Genomic DNA, 15,265 nt, shown 5'->3' with positions numbered 1-15,265 from the left:
TGGCTCCCTGACTTCACGTCAACGGTTTTGGTGCTTTGAGCTTGACCTAAATCTTCCAATCTCAGCGAAAATTAATTGGAGAGGTCCCAGTTTTAGACGAGATGATTTCGTATATATCTGCTGCACTGTAAATACCTTAGAGATTTATGATAGTTTAAGCTCAAAGCCAAAAATAAACACGTGTGACGCGAAAGGCATGTGTATAAATGCCCTCTATTCTAGCTGGCAGGAGTGACATTGTACGAAGGCTGTGTGTTACAAAAGTGCGTATATATAGAGAGTATATTTGAGTGTAATGAGCTGCATACGCTGTGTTGTATGCGGTGTCGGACAGGATAACTTGAACCTCGTAGAAATAGTATGGTCGCCAAAATCTGCACTATGGAGGCCCCCGTGGAGTTTCCCGCCAAAACTTGCTGCCGAGGGTCATGTGACTTGCCCGAGCACACTGAATCAAATCAGATAGATGCTAACATGTGCACCTACACAATGTCCATACACGCACACGCGCACTCCCACACACACACTCCCACGCACACTCCCACACACACTCGAGACATGAATAAATGCACTCATGCACTAAAAAAAGCCTAAATGAGGTGTATATTCATACGGTCCATTAGCTGTGTAGTTTTGCCACTGTTTGTCTCGGGGAAGGGTTCGCAGGAGCTCGGAGAGCACCAGGTCATTGTACTGAAACGAATGCCACTGCGAGGCATTTACCTCCTCCCTACACACACACACACACACACACACACACTTCCACACACACTCACTATGCTACCGGTCAGCTTCAGCCATATCTATGTACAGGTTAGAGGGAGTGAATGCACACCGTCCCGACCTTCTCCGTCCCTTCCCTGCGTCCCCAACCCTAGCCCACCTTTTTAGCGCTCTCTTACATTCCATACCATGCCATGATTTGAATCACTTTAAGATATACTGTTATATAGATTATATTATATGATTGTTGTTGTTTTGGGGTTTTTTTCCGTTTTCTTTTTCAGACGTTGAAATCGTATCTATTTGTCGTATTTATTTAAGCTTGATTTTACTCACAAATTCGTATATATTTTTTATGACGTTGTGAATCTATTTTGGTTTTGTCGCATATTTTTTTTACTGTGGAGTAAGAGTCAGTGTCAGGTTTGTCGACCCAGGCAGTTTATTGGGCGAGTCCCATTCGATGTCCTTCCTTCTCTTCCTTCTCTCTCTCTCTCTCTCTCTCTCTCTCTCTCTCTCTCTGTGTGTCTCTCTCTCTCTGTGTGTCTCTCTCTCTCTCTGTGTCTCTCTCTCTCTCTGTGGTTATCTTTTACATTCAGTAGTCCAGAGCCCCGCCCTAAACGCGTGTGTCTCCGGTTATTCCGATTCATTTTTTTAAAATCCCATTGAACCAACGCTCCCTCATGGACCGCCGACGACGTGCCACGCTCTCGTACGACCTTTGACCCCGACCTGTGCGGTCGTTTTCCGACCGGATCCAGGACACGGCAACGAGGCGGTGGCGATGGCGGGAACCAACGGCGGTACCATCGGTTCTCCGGGGGGGGGGGGGGGGGGATACACCACCGTGACTTTATATCTAGGACTTGTTTTGTACACAGGAGGCCTCCCGTACCAGCGAGTACGAGAACGAGAACGAGGCCTCTGATGCTTTTTACGCCTTTTCATTTGTTGTTCTTAAATGGGTAAAAAAAAAAAAAAAAAGGGTTGTTGAGAACCTGGTTTCTATTGAATGTTTTTTAGCGTTTCTCCGGGGAGCTCACTAACCGCTTACAGGAGAGCTAATGTACGTGGCGTTATGTCCAGAGAGGTTACATTACCCTCTACTCTGGCGTACCATGGCAGCCCCACCTCTAGACCCTCACCGTCACTGGGGCCCGACAGAGAGAGCGAGCGAGAGAGAGAGAGAGAGAGAGAGAGGGGGGGGGGGGGTTGCTGCCTGCTTGGATGACAAACAAACCTTTAAACCAGATACCAGAGATGATATTTTCAATGCTTCAAAGAAACAAATCCTGGATTCTAATGTATTTGCTTGACTAAATGAAAAAAAAAAAAAAAAAATGAAAAAGACGAGAAATACTTTTAATGCAAACCTTTTTCAGCCCCTCTTTTTTATAATAAAAATCGATTACCTCCAAATAAAAAAAACAACAACAAAGAAAGCACGCGAGGCTAGGTCAGTTCAGAGAATGTGGGTGGATGTGCCAAAGAGGCTGGGAGGGCGGGGGGGGTGTACTGGTCAAGTTTCTACCCTCCCACCCCCTCACACCAGGGAGGAGTCCCCCGTCCCTCCTCTGGTCTGTTGGGTCCTCAGCCTCCACACTCAACCTTCAAGCTGAATGTACCTCTTTATGACCAGTATGTTCAATACCAGATTTTCTGTAATAAAGCAGAATGTTTTGAAAATAATATCCGATTCTGTGTTTTTGTGTGTGTGTGTGTGTGTCACCCCAAGCAGATGTTGTACAAGTAATGAGATGGCAGAAGGCCTCAGAAGGATCAGCAGCTTCATGTTCAGTTCACTGCTGCCTTACTGGCTGGCGTCTTAAGAGCTCCCACCACACCCACTAAGTCCCTCCATAGCAAGTCTGCCCTGGCGATGTTATCAGAATATACATGTTGTGTATTTCAGTCTACTGTAGTCCCTTTGTCAATGACTTCTGATCCATTCAAAAGCGCTCGTGGGCCGACCTGTGTGGGCGTGTGCAGATATGCAGCTATCAGAAATCCTCACTCTACCAATATTTACACAATGGCACCCTTTCATTTTACGCTCTGTTTCAATGGGGTTGTTTGTGTGGCAACAGCCCGAGGATTAAGTTGTTGGTTGAGAGTGATCAAGAGCACAATGGACGGTTGGTTCTAGATGCTGAACACATGCATTCAGATATTCCTCGGCACATTTTCTGTTCTATAAATGTATTGTATATCTTCTGTTTTTTGGGGAAGTTTCCAGAAAGTTGGCAACAGGGAGGAGGAGGTTTTGGTGGAATCGTATAGCCCCGTACGGGTTTGTTTTGGGTCAACCAGCGGTCGGGAACCGGAGCGGAGTTTGTAGCGTGAGCTAAAGGTTCCGAGTAGGGGAGGGGTTTGGCGGCAGTTCAGATCCAGAGATACTGGTGAGCCCAGCACAGTGCAGAGCTGACGCACCAAAAGCTCAGAGCACGAGAGAGAGAGAGAGGGAGAGTGAGAGAGAGAGAGAAAAGTGAGAGGGGTGAGGGAGAGAGAGAGAGAGAGACGGGGGGGGGGAAAGTGAGAGGGGAGGGGCGAGGGAGAGAGGCAGGCAGGCGGGCAGCAGTAGACAGATGGAGCCGTGTTTGTTTTCAAGTGGCCGGCCACTGCTGCTCTCTTAAGTATACAGGCTCTGCGGCTCACAGCGGGATCCCTGTCAACAGGACCCTGTCAACGGACCCCCTCCACCGCCTCCTCCTCCTCCTCCTCCTCGCCGCTCGCCGTCGTATGCCGTAGGAGACAGACCGACAAATCCCTGCCTCCATGAGGAGGACAGCTCTTCCTCTGGACTATTATTAGACACCTGCAAACCTAAGGGGGCCTCTATGCAGCAGGCGGGAGACTTCAACATAAGTAAAAACAGCCCCACCGGCTCTGGGCACTGACAGAGGCGGTCTGGACCGATATGTTCTGCCGCTCTGCTACTTGAGGCCTGCGGGTCTTGTCTGGAGGATGTGAGACTCTAGACAAGGTATTACATCCCTCTCCCTCTCCCACCCCCACCCCCACCCCACCACCACCACCACCACCGGCCACCCCCTGCGGGTGTGCTAGAGCTAGCAGAGGCTGGTCCAGGGGTGGAGGGCAGGGCAGAGCAGTAGCGGTGGTGGTGGTGTGGGGAATGGGCCCGGCCTGGATGCAGGAGAAGAGCCACCCGGAGCCAGAGGAGAGGCCAGGAGAGATGGAGAGCTACCGCAGCCTGCTGCAGGCCGGCTCCCAGCTTCAGGACACGCTGCAGCGTGAGTACGCAGGATCTCTGTGTCCTCACATCACACCCTGGAGCTGAACTATAGCTCTGCTGCTGCTGCTGCTGCTGCTGCTGCTTGTACTGTATATACACCCTAAGCCACCACACACACACACACATCCAAGATCGAAAGAGTAATGTGTGCTATGAATTGATGCAGTGCAGTACGGTAGAGTTTCACTCGATGTTTACAGCCTTGTAATGTATACCATGCTATTCTACTTTTGTGTTGGACTGGATTGTCGTGCCTCAAGTTGGTCTCTTCATACATACTATGTGCAGTACACATGCATGCAGTTTATCCGGTGTTTTGGTGGTTGTCCAGTTGGCTGCAGCTTAGCTTTAGGATCAGGCCCTGTAATCATTATGTCAGCTGTTTTCAACATCACAGATTAAGGGATGGTTCTCCATCGTTATTATTAGTAGAAATATATGGAAAGCTAAATTTGGTGCAGGTATATTTTACACAAATCAAGATTGATGTATTTTAAATATGAGAATCAGAGAAAGCGCAGGAAAAGAGGGTTGCGGAGAGATGATCAGAATAATAATCAAATTGATTTTCCTTTTCTGACCCATGCAGTCGTTCGAATTTAGGCCTGGGCGATATGGCTGAAAGACATATTACGATATAACTTGATCATATTGATCGATATCGATAACTATTGATCATTTTAATGACCTTAAAAGACTAGGAAATACCATACTGGATTTAAGCACTTCTGTTTAACACATGTTTTATTTGATATTGATCAAAAGTCTATCACAATACAATAATTTATTGTTTTATTGCCCAGGCCTACATGAAAAAGAGAAAGCACAGGCTTCTCTGTGTATTTTTGAATTGACAGATATTAAGGCGTAAATGCTGAGCAGTTACAATTGATTGCTAGCTCCATCCAGGAGCTTCCCACAGAGCCTGGTGTTATGTAACTGAAGAGGGGGTATTGTAATGTCTCTGAGCGGCACTATCAGGGGTTGTGAATCTGTCTGGATATTACTATTAGACTTCCATTTTGATTCTTGGGAACCACGATTAGATTCAAAATCAATCCTCCATTCAAAACGGATTCCAATTCAAAAATCGATTCTCCGTCCAGTACATGGGGATACTTATACTTCGGAATCTACTCCGGTCCTCTGTGAGCGGTTGATGCAAATGATTGCATGATCGCAGAGTAAAGTGTGTAAAATAAAAAGTTGATTTTATCATTTGAACAGTTATATCAAATCGATTTTCTGGAAGTTGTTACTCAGAACTCGGAACAATAGAAGATAATCATTGCGTTTCTAACGTGAATCGATTCTTTCCCCAACCCCGGGACCTATACCTTCCCTGAAATAGTGCCAGAGTTTATATGAGTAACAGGAACGTTTGGGAAAAGGCCAAGGACCTTCTATTAATAACCGTTTCAAGTTTGTACACCGTAGTGATGTGTATGAAATAAGAGCCATCGCAAAAGTCCCCCCTCCTTCCCTGTGTCACTTGGCTCAGTCCACTACTAACAACAGTTGGTGATAGCTCTGTATGTACCAATGCTAACATGCCACCAAGTACATCTAAAAGCAACCCTTGCTTCACACCATGAATGATATCATATAACTATAAAGTTATTCAATCTTCGCACGTACAGCCCCGGCGGTGATGCCTCAATGTTATGCTTAGCCATTTGTTAACAAACCTCTCGGTAAAAATCGACTATTTCCATACACAAGGGAGCTTTCTGTTCCAGACACCTGAAGAGTGACTTAGTGGAGACTGTTGACCGTTTACACTTGGAATGCACTGAGGATAATCCCTGATCCCAACTTTAACCTATAATGTATTAACAATATGTAACAATATGTATAAGTATTTTGAGTGACCACCCCAGAGAATATAGCTGCTATTTGCCGCCTGGCACATGTATAGTTATACCCCAACATTACAAAGCACACAATGTAAATATAAAAAACAAAATGTATGCAGCAATACTAAGTACTACAATGAAAATTGCCATAAACCAACACTTAGTACTTTCATTGTACTTTCATAGTGCATTATGCTTTGACATGATTAAAAAGTATGGAAGAGAGCTTTGACAAATATTGATATTTCCAGAATGATCCAAACAATTAATTACAAGTTGTTTAACCACAGTTTGTTCATATTACACTCCAAGGGCCCTATTAAACTCTGTTCTCCATGAGTCCCTGCGTGATGGAATGTGATTTCCTCCAACACACGCAACAGCTCGATAATCCCTTCAGCAACGCCAGACATGTTTATGCCAAAATATGCCCTGACCTCAACCCGGAGCATTAGCTCGGGCATTTGTGTACCATGAATGAACACAAGTCTGGTGGCTGTGTTTGAAGGAAGGGATTTTATACTCTGCCAGTGATTTCATGCTTGTGCATGAGGATGAGGATGATGATGATGAACACAGGGGGCATGAAGAGTATAAATCACATGAGTTTGAGTGGGTAGCCTGAGTAGCACTTTTTTATGAAGAATGTTTTTAACTTCTGTTCGCCCTGTATATATATATATATATATATATATATATATATATATATATATATATATATAGACATACCATATAAAAACTGACATTACCGGTGTGGCTGTGTCAGATGTTGATTGATGAGCATAGGTGTATTTTGCTTTACAGACTTCATGTTATACTGAATATCTATGGTGGACATACTAGCAGACGTACCAAATGAAGTAGTACTTCTTATACATGTATCTAAAGTATGTGTCGTGTTGGATAAATAGTAAAATAGACATACTTATTGCTCGAGGAGTCCTACAGATTAGACTGCAGACATTTGGGGATCAAACCCAGTACTTTTGCGACTAGGAGTGAAACACCCAAGCCCCCTTATATCACAGTGTCAACAGTGCTTGTGTGTTGTTTAACCAATCCTCTTAGTGTCCACATGTTAATCCCAGCAGAGATCCTCTCTCTAACATGCTGGTGGGTTATCATCTGGAGGCCTGGGTGTTCTTATCTGGCGGGCCCAAATATAATGTTTCCTCCTGCCTTGCTCAAATGTGAAGAAAGAAAATACAGCCAATCTACAGTCCTGCAGAGTACAGGAACATAATGTTTCATCGCTTTGTGTTTGAGGCACGCAGTCCAAGGTTATCTTGCTCTCGGAGGCAAGATCAGCAGTTGTGATTTAGGATTGTGTTTACCTGACGCCTTGTGTTTTATTCTTCTTAAATGAACACCATTGAAGGGCACTGTCAGAGTCAATGTCTATTGCTCTGATATAAAATAAGCTTTATTATATGTTTATTATTATATGATATACATATATGATGATATATCGTACTATGGGATATAATAAGAGCATAACAAGCGTTCAATGTGGTCGCTAGGCCGTTGCACATTTGTAACAGTGGTCATGGGAAAGTATTTTCAACCTAAATCGAGTTTGCCTTCAGCTAAGACCCCTGGCTCTTCCGGGCACAGTCTGACATGGCCCATCCCTTCATCATACCAGTCTCTGTATCAGACACATGAAACATTGAACAGGGAGCAGTCGGGTTCATTACCTGTTACCTGGAAACTGACACCCCCCCCCCCCCCCCCCCCCACTCCCCCCATCTCTCTCTCCCGCCCTTTTTACACTCTATTTCTTTCTTTCAGTTGTACTACATATTTAATGTATTGTCTATAATGGATGAGCACATGGTTAGTTGTGTGGGAATCGGCTTGCCTTCCGATGCGTTGCATTAACCCTCTGACCTGGGTCACTATGGTGGGACGCTGTGCGATCGCGATGCTGAAGATGGTACTCCACACTTCTATTGCAACTATTCACATTAACATGCCTTTAAATTTTTGGTATATTAACTCTGGTAGTCTGCCTCCATGTATCAAAGGGCTAGCTAAGCATGTATAAGGAACAATCTTCTGAAAAGACAAGTAAAGTCAACCAACATGATGCAAACATGCTACTGTAAAGTATACTGTAATGTATGCTTCTACTGTAAAGTATGCTACTAGTGTAATGAATGCACATACCACCGGTGGCTCTTATTTGATTATCTTTACAGTCTATGGGTTATTCATGGCCTGAATAGTCCCATTGTGTTAAAGAATCTAGGATTTCATCAGTCAAACAGATGGAATCTGTATTATTGAAGGGTAAATATTTGCTTTATTAATAGTAATGCAGTATAGGCCTACCTAAACTGTAAGTAGCCCAGCATACAGTAATCTAACTTTATTCAACAGGGAAGAAAAACGTTCACGGTTGAAGGATTCTACGAATTGTATCATTAATAGTTATTTATGCAAATGTGCATTCTTAAAACGTGCATCTCCTTGCAGAGGTAACTGTTCCTGTGCAACTGACGGAGGTGGTGGGCTACATCGAGAAACAGGTTGCATACTTGTCAGGTGAGGCTTTCTCCAAGTGTCAACAGTCAAAAACGACACAGAACCTACATACATACATACAACAATGTGACGACGCAATGATTGCATAACCTGAACCGGACCTTGTGTCTTAAAGTGACCTCATGTGTCTTGTGTCTTGTGCCGACAGGGGGTCGTGGGGAAGAGTCCAGCGTCATTATAACCCTCCCAGAATGCTCTGCGTTTAGCGACATCCCAGAGGAGTCTCTGGCCAAAGTCCTGACTTACCTCACTCTCATCCCTCGGTGTGTTCCTTCTCCATCTGGATCCGCGTTTGAAGCTATTCGTCTCCCTCTCCCTCTCCCCGCAATGCAGTGCATCCGTGCCTTTTGTATTCTGGGCACGGTTGGCCTTTGGTTAAACTCTATAACTATTTTTCTTTCTCTTTTCGCTGAATGCGGTGATAAAAAAAATAAATCTGAAAGCTAGGCCTACTGGTTATTACGATTAACGAGCGGGGAATATATATACACGTGTTATGATTGGTGGAAACAAGCATTCAAAAACAGCCATTCCGGCACATAATGCGAAAGTGCGTATGCTTACAATGTCTGCTGTCTCTTGTTTTTGTTTCCAGAACAAGGCAGCCAGGAGTAAAGTTTATCATCATTTTAGACCGAAGACTGGACACTTGGGGATCGATCAAAACGGCTCTCGGCAGAATAGCGGTGAGCAATTTCCCGTCAGCTGTTCAAGTCATTTCATTAGGCTACCATGTCTATTTACAATGGCCACAATGCGTGTAGAACACGGCTGATATAATAATAAAAAACGGCAGTGCTGCTCCTCTCGTCTCGTCCTCCATGGTGCTGCTGAGATGATGAGTAAGCAAAGTTTTGCCACGGCGTTTCTTTTTTTTTTCCCCCCACCCCGCTCCCTGAGATGACGTCACATTTCGCGTGACGATGCGGCGGGAGAAACATTACGAGGAGGAGGAGGAGAGGAGAGGAGAGAAGAAGAAGAAGAAGTAGAAGAAGATGGTAGGGAGGGAGAGGACGCAGTCAGTGCTGCTGCCACCCCCGCGCTAATGTGGCAGCAGCAGCAGCATCAGTAGCAGCGGCAGCATCAGCATCACTGCTGCAGCCGTCGCCAGGAAACCGGACGGAGGGGTAGCCTGGCATCGCCCGCCTACACGGGGGACGCGCTGCTGTAACTTTTAACCACAGAGAGAGAATGGCTTCGCATACGATAACCGAGAGGTTTCAGCCGCACAGGATGCCCAGGATACGGAGGAGTCCGGTAAACAAACAAAACAACGAAAATCGTTATTTAGTTTAACTTAGAATGCATTAAGGGAAGAGTTACGACCAAGTTTGGGCGGGCTGAGAGAAATGCGGCATTGGCATTGGCACGCGCGCCGTCTGCAACTGGGCAGTGAGCGCGCGGCATTGCGGCGCGCTGTAGGTTTCTGCTCAGTCATGCTATGGCTCTCCGTCTCCATAGGAACACATGGCTGATGCTCAATTAAGTGCGAAAAGTTGATCGGCTGATGCATGTTCATTGTGACAGGAGTCTTTAACATTGTATTTGTTTGATGTCATGTGTGCCGAATAGACACATGAGGCGACTCTGTATTTATATATATATTTTTTATGACATTGCGTTCGCCCAATAGGCTTCATATGATAATGTGTTTCAGTGTGTTGTGCTGCTGTTGTTTTAGTGCTTTATGCTAAATACTGCAGACCCGACGCCTATAGCATTGCCTGCAACTGTACTATGATGCCGGTCTATGTATGTACAATTACATGTACAATTACAACACATTATATATGATCATTTTATATATATATATGCTTATTCATGACATGTAGCCTATGCATCACTTGGATTTAGCTGCAGACAGGACATAATTCCTGTGCATTGCATAATTCACATCACATTTTTCTACCTTGTCACGGTGTGTCCCCAAATGCCCTATAGATGCAGTGCTGCCTAGTCTATACCATCAGAATCCCCTGTTGAGACACACACTGTGTCTGTAGTCCGTTAGCCAGTGCAGAGGTGAAAGCTGACAGTTGAGACTGTCAACACACTCTTGTCAATGACTCAATGACCTCCGTCTAACTGCACTGTCACAGATTCTGAGCGATCAGCACTGTAGTATCGATGCCTTTCTGATAGCCAAAGTCATTAGAAGCCATACAACAATACTTAATTTAGTCCCTTTTTGGTGCGTATTTGATTTTGTTTATGTTGATGCATGTATGTCGTAAAAATGTTTTGATGGAGAAAAAAAACTATAAGGCTATATGTAAATTTGTATGGCTCTATCTAATGCTAAATATGTCCTCTCTCCTATACCCTGCTAATATCTGTCCAAACTGCGTTCATGCTCTTTAGCAAAAAATAATGACAAAGGGGTCCTAGTACGGCTGCACAGCAATCCATTATCCAATTATTAATATAATTTTAGTAGGATGGTATCTTCACAAGTTAATATATCTAATTGTGGTCGTTTCATTTGACATTATTATTTCACATTATCATTTACCTTATACAGGAGTGCAATGACCTTCGAAATCCTTCAAATGGGATTCCAAGACCCAGTGCATATCTATTGATATACAGTTGATACACGATCTAAATGCCCTTCAGGGTGTTTTCACCCTAATTAATAATTAGCAATTTAATCATTTAAATGTACAGACGCATGCCCTTAAGTAACAGGTACAGGAGTTAGACATGTTTGCTCAAGGGGGATAACCGATGTGATGATGGGGACGCGAACCCAGAAACCTTTCGGCATCTTAACCACTGGATGATCCTCCCACCTTCTCTCCCGCAGGCTTCCTTCCCCGGTAACCTCCACCTGGTGCTGGTGCTGCGGCCCACCAGCTTCTTCCAGCGCACCGTCACCGACCTGGGCTTCCGCTTCAGCCAGGAGGATTTCATGCTGAAGATGCCAGTAAGGCACACCCTCAGATACCAAACATGTCCCACTCCACCTCCAGGTATATTCTCCTCTCACGGGACCCACCCAGCACAATGGCGCTCAGAGCGTCGTGTCTTGCTTCTGTAGATGTGAACGTATGTATGTGTATTCTGTGAGGTTCTGTGGACGTTCAGACAAACGTTTTTCAGATGTATTGGGACTCGTGTTTGTTACGTGTGTGTGTGTGTAGCTAATCAACTGAATTGTTTTATTGAATCGTAGGCAATTATGTGACGTAATAATATTAATAATAGTACTAAAGTAATGGTGTACTATTATGATGAGGAGATAACATGGATAAAGCTGGTTTTCATGTGATGGTGTCTTTAACAATGCTGATGTTTATAAATCACATATCAGGAATGTGTTAGAACGGGTTCAATTTGAAAATTGACACAATAGTTTTCGCAAATGCAGTTGTTGTTGGATGTTAAGCAAAAAAAAATAGCTCATCACCACTCATTCTGGTACTAAAGGTGTGAGGGTTAAGATACGACGATAACCAAAACATTACATTTTATGGTTAACATTGCTCAGTGGAAGAGGTGGCTCATGGCTTGTTGTTCTTACCCCCTGTAGGTAGTGATGCTGAGCTCGGTCACAGATTTGCTACGCTACATCGATGAGAACCAACTGACCTCTGAATTTGGTGGCACGTTAGACTATTGCCATAGCGATTGGATCGTCCTACGAACGGTACGATAGAGATTACATTCACTGTACAATCTGTTTGCACATTTTTTTTATTAAATATATTATATAAAATATATAATATAAAAATATTCCTCCCCCGAATTGCTACAAGTTGTAAATCTCAATGATTATTTGGCTACATTATAGTCTTTAACTAATTTATCCTGTAGAGAACAGATATATTTACCTTCTGATGTTAAATATCACGTGTAAAGGTTTCCGTGTATACAAACTTTTAGTTGTGTTCACTTCGAGATTGTTGTTTACGGTCCTCACATGCCCCCTGTCTCTGTTGCCATGGTGATATGGTCGCCGGCCCTGTATTTTTTTTCTATACGTGCCCTCTGCTGCCCCCGCAGGCGATAGAAAGCTTTGCAGTGACTGTGAAGGACATCGCCCAGATGTTGCAGTCCTTTGGCACCGATCTGGCCGAGACGGAGCTCACTGATGAGGGGGGTGCCATCGAATGCCTCCTCAAGGCTCACACCGACAAGTACAGGAACCTCAAGGTACTGACCTAGATCTATGGATCTGTCTTCACCTCACAGGGTGGGGCTTGTCACTGTGTCGTATGAAGATGGATAGATAGATTTACTTTATTGATCCCAAGCTGGGAAATTGCAGTGTAGCAGCAGCATTACACACAGTAACAGCACAAATAAAGAGAAACAACCATGACATATACAAAATAAGCAATATAAAATATAAAATGTAATATAAAAAATGTATAAATAAGCAGTATAATATAATTGTAGTGCAAAATGAACAGACGTTACATGTTCTTCAGTCCTCACGGCCAGTCTAGGGGAGCGGGCCAGCAACAAGGCATGTTCTATTCCCCCTCAGCTTTGAAATCCTTTGAATGCACACGGAAAGTAATGGTTTCACTTCTAAATAACACAGAGACAGCTCAACACTAAACATTAAGAAACACAGGACATTGCTGAGATGGAGGTGGCGACATCTGTGTGTGTGTGTGTGTGTGTGTGTGTGTGTGTGTGGTTCACCGATGATCTTTAAAACGAGGTGCTACCTACAAGCCAATTAGCAGGGACCGTACCCACACATCCAGCCAATCAAACAAACACAAACACCTAATTCACTTAATCAATCAACACAAAACATAAAATCCATGGCACGCCAAGAAACATGAACAGGGGGAATGACACTGACACAAACCGAAAGATACGATCGCGGGTCATAGCACTATGTTTACTGACGATGGTATCGGAAGCACATTAGAGTTAATAAAAAATAAATTAGTATTTTTTTTTGTTATATGTGTCATTAAGGAGTAGGTAGGGGCAAGGGTAAGGATCTTGCTGAAGGATGCCTAGAGGCAGCCTGCAAACCTAAGGGGTTTAACCTTGTCAGGTTAAAAACCTAATAAGTAGACTTGTGTGAGGCTTTTGTTTTGTACACTGCAGCATAGCGTTATGTAAGGAGGTAATCTGGATGATACCAAAACTGGCAGAACATACCAAGACATGACTTGATAGTCATGCTTGAAATGGCATAATGAGGCCTGTGTGAACATTCTCTACCCATTAGTCTTTTGAAGACATCCAGGAAGCGTCCATCTTATTAATCATTCAGCTATTCATTGAGCTGGGCTCATATGACCAAACCTAAGTGGAGCGCTGACTCTGAACTGTATCACGGGCTCCCAACATACACACGTTCCCATGCGAACCATGTGAACCAGGATCTACTGTTACAGGAGCCTAGGAGAAGATTAGCCTCCTACAGCTAGTGTCAAGTAGCATATATATATATATATATATATATATATATATAGAGAGAGAGATACATACATGCTTTTGTCACATTCTCCTAAAATATTTAATTTCATTCTGTGGGCTTTGTCTACTGGTGTTTTGAATGTAGCCACTATGACCCCCTAATCATTACATTATTTTGATTGGAATGGTATCACCAAAATGAATCCCAGACGATTTGCATCGTTTCGCAATAATAAAGACTTGACTTGATTGTACACAAGGTAGTGGTTAGGCTGTTTGGCTTTCGGCCAAAAGGTACCGGGTTTGATCCCTGATGTCCGCTGCCAACCTGTAGGCATCTTTTAGAAAGATACTCGACCTACTCCATAAGGATGACTTGATTCACTGTTCAAGTTGCTTTGGTTCCACTCACGATAAAAGAGTCTATTTAATATCTATTGACTATGACTATCTATTGTATTCAGTATAAGAGTTCCTTTATACCAAATGCCGTGACGTTGTTGAATTCTTAACTCTGTTAACATACATTTATATTATTTATATTAACACGTCCTACAATGTTCGCCTGCACTGATGCTTTTGGTTGTATTGTATTTGAACATAGTGGAGTGTGTGTGGGTTGATTAAAGCAGCCATCGACCACGTACACTCCACAATGGTATTCTACTGTATTATAATAATGTGTTCTGCCTGTTCTGAGAAACGACATGATGAAACCAAAGGGACATTTCCACCATTGTGAACTAGGGGTGTAATGATACACAAAAGTCAAGATTAGGTCCGTACCTCGGTTTTTAAGTCACGGTTCTGTATGTTTTTCGGTACAGCAGTTTTTATTATTTTATTTTTTATTAAAATTAACATTTGTTAACATTTGTATCAAACAAATGCCTTACACAAATGAAAATACATAAAATACAATTGAGGATAAAAACACAATCAAGTCCAGGACTTATTTCCATTGTGGTCCTCAACACAAAACATCAGGACAGGACAAGACACTCTCAGTGTCAGAGTGTCACAGAGTGTGTGATAATCAACAAAAACTTGATTTTCGGTACGTACCGAAGTGAAACGCGCATCGAACCGCTAGACCCGTACCGAAAAATTTCGGTAGGAATGAGTGCATGGTTACACCCCTATTGTGAACAGTAAAGTCTATTATGTACTGCACCGTAATAATCCCCCCGGTGTGCTCGGCAGGAGGCCATCCGGTCAGTCTCCAAGGAGGGCCGCCACCTTCTGTCCATTCTGGAGAGCTCTGGGAACGAGGAGGACTGTCACTGGGACGTGAGACTGGACTGGGACACGGTGCAGAGGCAAGAGGACGCCCCGCCAGACCTTTGGGTTGGGTTATGTTCACGCCACAGAGCGTACCCCTGTAATGTAGCCCCAGTTACACCATGATAATAAGTGTTAGCCGTGTTACATTTTGTGTTTACCGTTTAGCATTTCTAAATGAAACGGACGGGAGGTTTCACACCGGAATTCTACCATT

General features: G+C 43.8%; 1 protein-coding gene across 1 annotated transcript in view; it reads left to right on the top strand.

Annotated features, from left to right (window-relative positions):
- The first annotated feature begins 3,777 nt into the window (after positions 1-3,777).
- mcf2a (MCF.2 cell line derived transforming sequence a) overlaps positions 3,778-15,265 on the top strand; it is a 33,055-nt gene continuing 21,567 nt past the window's right edge. The window contains exons 1-8 of the mRNA XM_084469985.1: positions 3,778-3,974; positions 8,311-8,379; positions 8,528-8,642; positions 8,975-9,065; positions 11,186-11,305; positions 11,912-12,028; positions 12,385-12,534; positions 14,971-15,086. Of these exons, the coding sequence (XP_084326111.1) occupies positions 3,857-3,974; positions 8,311-8,379; positions 8,528-8,642; positions 8,975-9,065; positions 11,186-11,305; positions 11,912-12,028; positions 12,385-12,534; positions 14,971-15,086 (896 nt within the window). The 5' untranslated portion in view covers positions 3,778-3,856. The remainder of the gene's footprint in view (positions 3,975-8,310; positions 8,380-8,527; positions 8,643-8,974; positions 9,066-11,185; positions 11,306-11,911; positions 12,029-12,384; positions 12,535-14,970; positions 15,087-15,265) is intronic.

The sequence above is a fragment of the Micromesistius poutassou genome (genome assembly GCF_964030765.1).
Source record: "Micromesistius poutassou genome assembly, chromosome: 6".
Taxonomy (NCBI): domain Eukaryota; kingdom Metazoa; phylum Chordata; class Actinopteri; order Gadiformes; family Gadidae; genus Micromesistius; species Micromesistius poutassou.
This window is presented reverse-complemented; position numbering and strand designations above follow the sequence as displayed.